Below are 8,935 nucleotides of genomic sequence, written 5' to 3'. Positions count from 1 at the left end.
TAGCCTTAGCATTCACAACAAGCTATGCTAGTTGTAGCATAGCATAGAGCAATGGGTGGATTGGTTGTTTCCTGTTAGCACTGGGAGAAGACCTGAATGCAGTAATCATAAATATTAGTTTTGCTAAAGCTAAAGTGCTATACCAACATGGTATTTAGCTGAAGCTAATGCTAAAGCGCTAATTTCAGTCATCTATGACACAACATGTGTTACAACACAGTATATTACCCTCAAGCGGATTAAATTTGCTATTGCAGTCCTGTATGGTTTGATTCTTTGTAATGGTTTTAGTTTTATAGTTGTTGAGTATTGCTAACTCTGTTGCTAATTTTATTTAGCCTAACTAACCACTTTAAAGTGGTCAGGAGGCACACAGTGCATCTGTAGATTTTAAACTACAGCCTGTAGTTTTGGATAACATGAGGAGAGGATACTGAACTGCTGCATAAACAGTTTCCTCACTTCAAAATAAGAGCATGGTATATATGCCGTTTATATATGACGATATAAATAGCTAGCTACTTGAAGAATTCTTAACAGCTCATAACTAAAATTTCAACACAGATGTTGAACTTTATTCAATGGAAATTTATGAAAAATTAGCAATTTAGAATTTATTTTAAGAAATGTAATTAGGGTAGCTAAGTGTGCTAAACATTCTCGAAGTTAGCAAAAACGCTAAGCAAACAATTAGCATATTAGCAGAAGTAACCACTGACTGTTCTCAGTGTCTAGAGATGTAAAGCTTCTGTTCACATTGAATCGATAAGTGGATAATATTGCGTTAGATAATAGTTTTATATAAATATCCTGTCTATTCTGTTTTATTTAGGACATTTTGTTGCCGTGGAAACCGCGAGCGACGACGCGGAGGGCAGCTCAGGTTCTGGTATCGAACCAAAGAGAGAAGCGACAGGAATCCTGCTGAGCCCGTCCCTGGAGCACGACGAGTGGAGCTGCGTGCGGCTGGTGTACCAGATCGCCGAGTCGGGTCACATGGAGGTTCTGAGGCGCAGCGAGGGGCGGAGCTTCGACACGCCGCTGTGGAGCAGCAGGACGCCATCAGACAGCTGGGTCATCGCCAGCGTGGATCTGCACAACGCCACCGAGCCGTTCAGGGTGAGGAGGGGGCCGCCTCCAACCGCACATCCAACCATACAGACAACCATCCAACCATAAAGACAACCATCCAACCGCACATCCAACCATCCAACCGCACATCCAACCGCACATCCAACCGTACATCCAACCATACATACATCAAAACATCCAACTAAACATCCATCAATCCCTCATAAAACCCAATCAATTGTTGTTTTATTCTAAATTTCCACCTTATTGATTATTGTTCTCCGTAGAGTCTAGTTATTGGACCATTATTGATGAATACAGTCAGAACTCTGCTGCTGCAGCAGAACCTCCTGCAGCCCGGTTCCCCACGTCTGTGTAAAATTAGTCCAATGCGCAGAGCTTTTATCGTAGCGTAAACACGGAGCTGGTGTTTACGCTGTGAGCGAGGCAGAGCCCGGCGGACTGGACCGGGACCACGATGATGAGGTGCCAGGCCTCCGCCATGTGTGGGCCCCTCATCACATAAACACACCGGCAGAGTCCTGCGCCGCCTCGGCCCTCTAACGCCTCTCTGTCAAAGAATCTCTGCATGCATGTTTTCAATTAGTGCTAATTTACGTTAAACCTGCTGCTGTCACTTCTCTGGGTGTTCCCCTCTCTTTGTGAGCAGATTGTGATCCAAGGTCGGGCTGGAGCGAGCGCAGGGAGCAGCGTGTCCATCTTTGAGATCCACATCACCCCCGGATACTGCCTGGGTGGGTCACTGCACTTCTTCTGCTATTCACATCTCTGCTCACATCAGAAGACAAACAACATCCTGATGGACAACAGCTGCTGCTCGTTTCTGCAGCTCCAGCACTAAGAAAACAAAATAAAACAAAACAAAAGAAGCAACAGGGCGAACCCTTGTTTTTACAGCATTGTAAATAGAAAAAAAGGGAGTACATTGCTGCCAAAAATCTTGAAATTTTGAAATTAATTAAAAAAAATATTGTAGGAAACTTAGAAAGTTCCTAGTTTGATAAGTCAAAGATTTGCTAGAAAAATATGGATAAGTCTGAGATTAATCTCACACGTTTTCTAGAAAAACACATGTAAATTTCTGAGTATGAAAAGTTGAAAATTTGCTAGAAAAAATGTCAGAAATTTTCAGATTAATCTCAGAAAAATAGGAAAAACAACATTTCTGAGTGTGAAAAGTCAAAAATTTACAGGAAGAAACTTGGAAAGTTGTGAGTTTGAAAATGAAGAAGCTTCTTTAGCAAATTGCTCTGATTTCGTCATGAATTGAAGACAGTAATACGACCACATTAGACAATTATATTTAATAAACTGCATTTATCTTATGAAAATTAACAGAAATAAGCATGTGGAATAAATTATGTGTCACTGAGTTTCAGTTTTTCAGTAATTTCTTATATTTTAATCTCTAAATGTTGCTTTAACCAACTCTTCCCAGATTAACGGGCAGCTACAGGGTCACGTCATTGTTGATACCGATGGTTTTGTTTAGTTTTTGTCCACACTGCAGGTTAATTTCGGTTCTTCTGTCTCCAGACTGCGATTTTGAGGAGCCTCACCTGTGCGGCTACAACAACCAGTGGAACGTGAACATGAACTGGTACGTTGGCGGCGGCGGAGTCCAGCTGGTCCACAACGGCATGCCGGACGATCACACATACCACAACAGGACAGGTGAGGCGGAGAGTCCAGCTGCATGCAATGCCTTTAATTCTGTACTGACAGTAACACTGAAACGATTAATCGTGATTAATCGATCATTGAAATAACTGTCCACTAATTTAGTAACCGATTAATCGTTAACTGGAGGGTACAGTCTCTACAAGAGGCCATCTGCAGAAAGAACAATATAATCAAAGCAGCAATTAAGCCAAAAATTGTATAAATATATTTACATTTACATTTAAGATAAAAAACTTCTTGTTTATATTGTACCCAAAACTTATCAAGTCATCTAGTTTTAGCTTCAAATTCCATCCAATTATGAATCAATTAATCCAAATAATAATCAACAGATCAACCAGATGAAGCAGGAAGATAATAATTTTTCATGTTAGAAATATTTTTTTTTTTGCTGCAGATATTTCCTTTACTACAAATAATCAAGCTATATTATTGTCTTTTAGGCAAAAAAATGTTTATTTCTTATTTAAAAAGGAATTAAATTATTTGCTTACTTGTATTTTATATACATATATTTCTAATAAGGTGTAAAAAAGGCTTCAGTGGTTGAACAAAGGCTTCGATTAACTGATTAATCAATTAATCAGTTAGTTGAAGGCTACTCAATTAGTCTTTGATTAAGGCTAATTAATCAGAGGCTAATTAGACTAAACTGATGGATAATCAGCACTATTGATTAAGTGATTAATCATCACATTAATCAATTACTAATTGACACCCAAACAATCTGTTGAAATGAATAAATAAAGCAGTTAACTGTTGCTCTCTGTCTGTTTTCCACGCCATCAGCAGCTCTGTGTGTCTGTGAAACAAAAATCATGACTCAGCATCTTTCACACGTTATATTTAGACTGAAACAAACCAGCAGATTATGGGACTTCACAGCTGGAAACCTGTAATCTGGAGCATCTGACTGGATTATAGTCATTTAGCTAACCGCTACAACCCGAAGCCGCTGACGGCGTCGCCGTGGTGCAGAGAAATCTTCCTCCAGGTTTGCTCGTCTTCCTCAGGTCACTTCATGTACGTCGACTCCAGCTACGCCAAGACGTTCAAAGAGGTCGCCAAGCTGGTGTCTCCCATGGCGACGATGCCGATGTCCGGCTGCCTGAGCTTTCAGTACCAGCGAAGCGAGGAAAGAGGGAACATGTTCACCGTTTTCACCCGGGACCGCCTGGGCCAGTACCAGGAGCTGTGGAGAGCCGAGCCGGACAACCGGGTCGACTTTATCAGCCCCCCAGGAGAGTGGATACCTGTGCAGGTGGACCTGAAGGCTCCATACCCAGTGCAGGTCAGGAAACCACAGCTTTAACTGATACATACACTGCTGTGACACCAGGTCAGGCGTTTGGGCTCAGTAAGAGTCCAACAGTCTCCATAGCATACGGACCAACAACCCTTTAGTCACACATCCATTGGACCGTTTGGGTCAACCTGCTGCGTCCCACAACACACTCCACTGATAGTTAGACAGAAAGATGTTCCTGCGTGCCTCACATTTGTTATCGCACTAGTGTGATGCCATGTCAGGCGTTTGGGTCCAACTGGTGATTGGCTCTGTGGTTCGGCACCAACCCATGCCATAACATTCAGTGGAAACGAAGCACAAGACACCTGAACTCTTCTACTGGAGACAGATGCCAATCCCAAACGACTGGAGCTGCTTCTCATCCTGGCACAAAAAGCAGAGATGAAACTCTGAGGTTCCTCAACCAGACTCTCCTCTGTCCATGAAGAGTCTCTGGTTCTGTCCACTGCCAACCGGACTGAGGAGCAGAGGCAGAGGATATCTCACTCTCCTCTTTTTTTTACAGTAAATCCACATTTCCTTCTGCTCTGGTTGCAATGAATATGCACACAGGAAACATGCAATATTTTCCAGATTTGTGGCAGAGCTGCCATGCAGCTTTATTTATGTCTTTCTGTTTGTCTCTGTGGCCTGCAGGTGGTTTTTGAGGTGGGCTTTAACAGCCCGAGAGGCGGACATGTTGCTCTGGACGACATTTCCTTTTCTCCAGAGTTTTGTAACAAAGACACAGGTGAGCTGTGGACTTCTGTCTTCACCACGAATCCCATCAAGCCAACAAAACACCAGGAGAGCCGCAGAAACGATTTCTGCCAACATGCTGATCCCTGGCATTACTTCCACAGAGCCAACCTTCGATCCGTCCATCGCCAACTGTGATTTTGAATCTGGTCTCTGCCTCTACACCCAGGACCGGAGCGTCGCATCGTCCTGGAGGAGAGTGTCGGTGAAACCCAACATATTCAGGAATGGAGACCACACCACAGGGGCAGGTGAGGGAAACCTGGAAAAACGACTTAATGAGATTTTGGACCAAACCTTTCAGATTTAGCACAACATGGATGGTGAAATATGTTCATTAAAATGAAATTGAATAAAAGATTAATTGGTGGGCAACATTAAGTAATCAGAAATATTAGTTCCACTAATGCTAAAGTGCTATATTAGTATGTTATTTAGTGGACGTTAATACTAGAGAGCTAAATCAACAGGTAATTTAGTAGAAGCTAATAGTAAGGTGCTATATTAACATGTTATTTAGTGAAAGCTAATGCTAATGTAGCATAGCATGGTATTTAGTGGGCGAAGGAAATGGAACTCCCCACCCACTTCAAAATAAGAGCATGAATATTGAAGAATTCTTGCCAGTCAATAACCAAAACTTTATTCAACTGAAAATTTACAAAAAAGCAAAAAAAATGTAAAAGTTAGCAAAAATGCTAAGCTAAACATTAGCTTCGGTATTAGTGAATTACCAGAAGTTTTCCCATCACTGCAAGTCGTTTCAGTTCAGTTTCTGTTTTCCTTCAGTTTAAAGGAGTTTTATCAGAGAGGAACAGAAACAGATTCTTAGTTTAGCTAAAAACCAACACAGTTCTTATGAAATCCCGGCGTTCCGTAGTTGAAAACAGACGTTCACAGGGACATAAATCCCGTCTTCTCCCACCAGGATCCTTCCTGTTGGCTCACTCCCGGCTGGGCCCGCGCTCCGGCTACGTTAGCAGGGTGATCAGCCCCATGCTGCCGGGGAACACCAAGTTCTGCCTCAGGTTCTTCTTCTCTCTGAGAGGTGATCCGACTCCAGCCGTGAAGTCTCTCTGTGTGAACGGTTTGCAGGAATCTTGGGTTTTTCTGATTAAATCTGTGGCAGGTTTCAACCAGACGGAGCAGGCGCTGGTGGTTTACCTGCTGCAGCAGGGAGGCCGGCAGGAGAAGATCTGGACCCAGGTGGAAAAGTCCAGGGGGATCTGGATCTCAGCAGACGTGACCTTCCAGACGTCGCAGCCGGCCAAGGTCAGTGGAAGACGAGAGGAGAACCGCATGTGGAAGAACAAATACGGAGACGGAAAAACCACGGGAAAACGAGTCCTGACTGTTTCAGAGGAATGAAGAGGATGAAAGAAATAATAACATGAGAGAAAAATACACAGGAACTTTGGATTAAAGTTGGGAAAACAATAAAAGTGAGAAAAAATAAAACAAATGGAAAAAATGGACAGAATTCCTGGAGGAATACAGAAGAATGAAAGTTTGGAAAAATATAATTTCCAAAGTTTTCATCCTTTTATAATCAAAGCCAATGTTACCTGAAAATCACACAGATGGACCAGAGAACCAACAGCCATATTTATCATATTTCTCCACTAAGCTAAAAGCTCCCACCAGTCCACTGACATGGAGCTGATCACTGATTGGTCAGCAGCCAGAGGCAGAAGCGCCTCACTTCCTGTTTGTCTTCCTCAGATGGCGTTCGTCAGCACCTGCAGGAGTTTCTGGGACTGCGGCTCCGTGGCGCTGGACGACATCAGCCTGAGCCTGGGAGACTGTGAGCTGACGGCCGGTAACAACGTCTGTTTTAACGGACGACAGCAGATTGAAGGACACATAGATATATGTTTATTTTAATATTTAAGTACTGATTTTTTTACATTTTTATATTTTAATTTGTTTTTGTTAACTTGGGTTGTTTTCAGGCAAATAGTTACTTTTGTTTCAGGAAAAGATTAATTATTTATTATATATTCTTTTTTTTTTACTTTTATTTTTTTGATGCAGTTTCTTTTTTAGTTATTTTTTTATTTGTCTTGTTTTTGTTATTTTTTGCTTTGACTTTTATTTATATCTTTTTCAGTTAATTATTTTTTAACATTTTAACAGATTTATTTTTTTCCAAGCAAACATTTCTTTTTAAATACTTTTTTTATTTTGTAGCTTTAAATAAATGTATTTTCTTTTATTGGAGTAAACAGTAATTTTTTTAAACATGTTTATTTGTTATAAATGTTTTAAGTTAATTGTTTTTTCTCTAGCAGCAGCTCTGACGTTCTTTCTCGGGGTCGAACCAACCATGTGGTTTCTCCTGCCTCAGGCTTCCTGTCCGCTCCGCTGCCTGGACACTGTGACTTCGAGGCCGGACTCTGCGGTTACTCCCAGGACAAACACAGGGACGCTGCCGCCTGGCACCAGAGGAGGGGCCCCACTCCCACTTCCTACACGGGCCCCAGAGGCGACCACACCACAGGACTTGGTGAGGCCACCGCCCATCACTTCCTGTTTCCTGTTGCGGCAGCGGCATCCCTCAGACGGCGCCCCCTCTGCCTGCGACAGGGTACTACATGTACATCGAGGCGTCGCCCATGCTGCCGGGTCAGAGCGCGCGGCTGCTCTCCCGTCCTGTCCGGGGGACCCGGGGCCCTCAGTGTCTCCGGTTCTTCTACCACATGTACGGGTCAGGAACCGGGAAGCTCCGGGTGCTCGCCGACAAGGACGGGGAGGAAGTGTTGCTATGGCAACGTAGTGGCGAGCAAAGCGTCGCCTGGCTGAGAGCCCAAGTGGAATACCAGAGCCAGAGTCACCATCAGGTGAGACAGAGAAAAATCCTATTATTGTTGATTTACTGAGTATAAAATAAAATAAATTTATATTATTTATTTATATCTATGTAGAAGCAAATAAACACAATGTGTTTGTTGAAGTTTTCAGGTTGAATTAGTGGAAACGTTTTGGCCTGCAGTCATTTTTTCTCCTATATCATCGTCTCTCTTCAGTTGAAGAATCCAAACAGAATGAAAAATGGTGAAACTTGAAAACAATGATGACAACATTTGAGCTGCTGCCATGACATTAACCCAGATAAGGAGATAATTTTAGATTCTTACTCCCATTTATCCATCATCACTTCTCCTGTAAACATGGAAGTGAAGCCAAACATCAGCCGTAAATGGATCCGTGTTTCATCCAGAGGCTTAAATTGTCAAGCCGTTGGGAAAAGAAAGAGGACAAGTGACAAGAAAATCTGCCTTTTTTAACTTTACAAAATCTGGAAAAGTCATGAATCGTCCCAAACTTAACTTTCTATCCAAACATGTTAGCTTAAGCTAAAATATCCTAGCATAGCCTTTAGTTTACTTCAGTCTAGCTTGTCCAGTTTGCATTAGCTTATCGTGTTTAAAAAGCTTGTATTAATTAAATTTATTTTATCTTAACTGAAATTAGCCTGACTTAGCTTAGCCGTTCTCGTCTTCATAAGGCTAGCTGTATTATTTTAAAGTTGGATTAAAGTAAAAGTTTAGTTTTTTATGATTTAGTTTAGTTGTCCAGAAAAGATTTGTGTTTTTTCCAGATTGTGTTTGAAGCGACCCGCGGTTCTTCAGTCAGGAGCGACATCGCCATCGATGACATCATGTTGGACAGCGGCCCTTGCCCAGGTGACCCTCTCCCTCTGAATTACATCACATAATCTGAGATTATATTCCTGACTCCTCCGTGTTTTCCTGCAGAGACGGAGGTCACTGTCGCCGTGGGAAGCTCCAACGAGATCGAGTAGAAATATCTGCAGTAGGATGCATGAACCCTCCACTTTCCTCACTTTTTATTTTTGCACATTAGACAACCCGAAGCGTTGTTGACTCCTACATGCCAGCAGGAACATGTGGATTAAAGAAACTCAGTTTTGAATGGGGCAACATGTCAGATATATCAGGCTTTTTCTCTGCACTGATGCACCACAGGGTGTCAGACGGTGTTTTCCTTCACACTTATATGCATTAGATTAATGCTCATTGCTTTAATAAACCCAAGAATGTCCTTAAATAAGATTGTTTGTTGTCACATTTTGAAATAAAACGTGCAGGA

General features: G+C 42.2%; 1 protein-coding gene across 1 annotated transcript; it reads left to right on the top strand.

Moving 5' to 3' along the window:
• Nucleotides 1–832: 832 nt before the first annotated feature.
• Nucleotides 833–8,893, top strand: LOC106941268 (MAM domain-containing protein 2; the record flags this gene model as incomplete). Its single annotated transcript, XM_015024225.1, has 13 exons — nucleotides 833–1,119; nucleotides 1,742–1,826; nucleotides 2,629–2,766; nucleotides 3,789–4,066; nucleotides 4,721–4,814; nucleotides 4,927–5,073; nucleotides 5,751–5,870; nucleotides 5,952–6,094; nucleotides 6,545–6,641; nucleotides 7,170–7,328; nucleotides 7,409–7,662; nucleotides 8,424–8,508; nucleotides 8,581–8,893. Coding segments are annotated over 13 exons (1,934 nt in total), but the record flags the coding sequence as incomplete, so codon positions are not given.
• Between the last annotated feature and the right edge of the window lie 42 nt (nucleotides 8,894–8,935).

This window comes from Poecilia latipinna, unplaced genomic scaffold, assembly GCF_001443285.1.
Source record: "Poecilia latipinna isolate Pla-1442-1.1 unplaced genomic scaffold, P_latipinna-1.0 Scaffold3579, whole genome shotgun sequence".
NCBI classification, from domain to species: domain Eukaryota; kingdom Metazoa; phylum Chordata; class Actinopteri; order Cyprinodontiformes; family Poeciliidae; genus Poecilia; species Poecilia latipinna.
The sequence above is the reverse complement of the archived record's forward strand: the minus strand, read 5'-3'. Positions and strand labels throughout refer to the sequence as shown.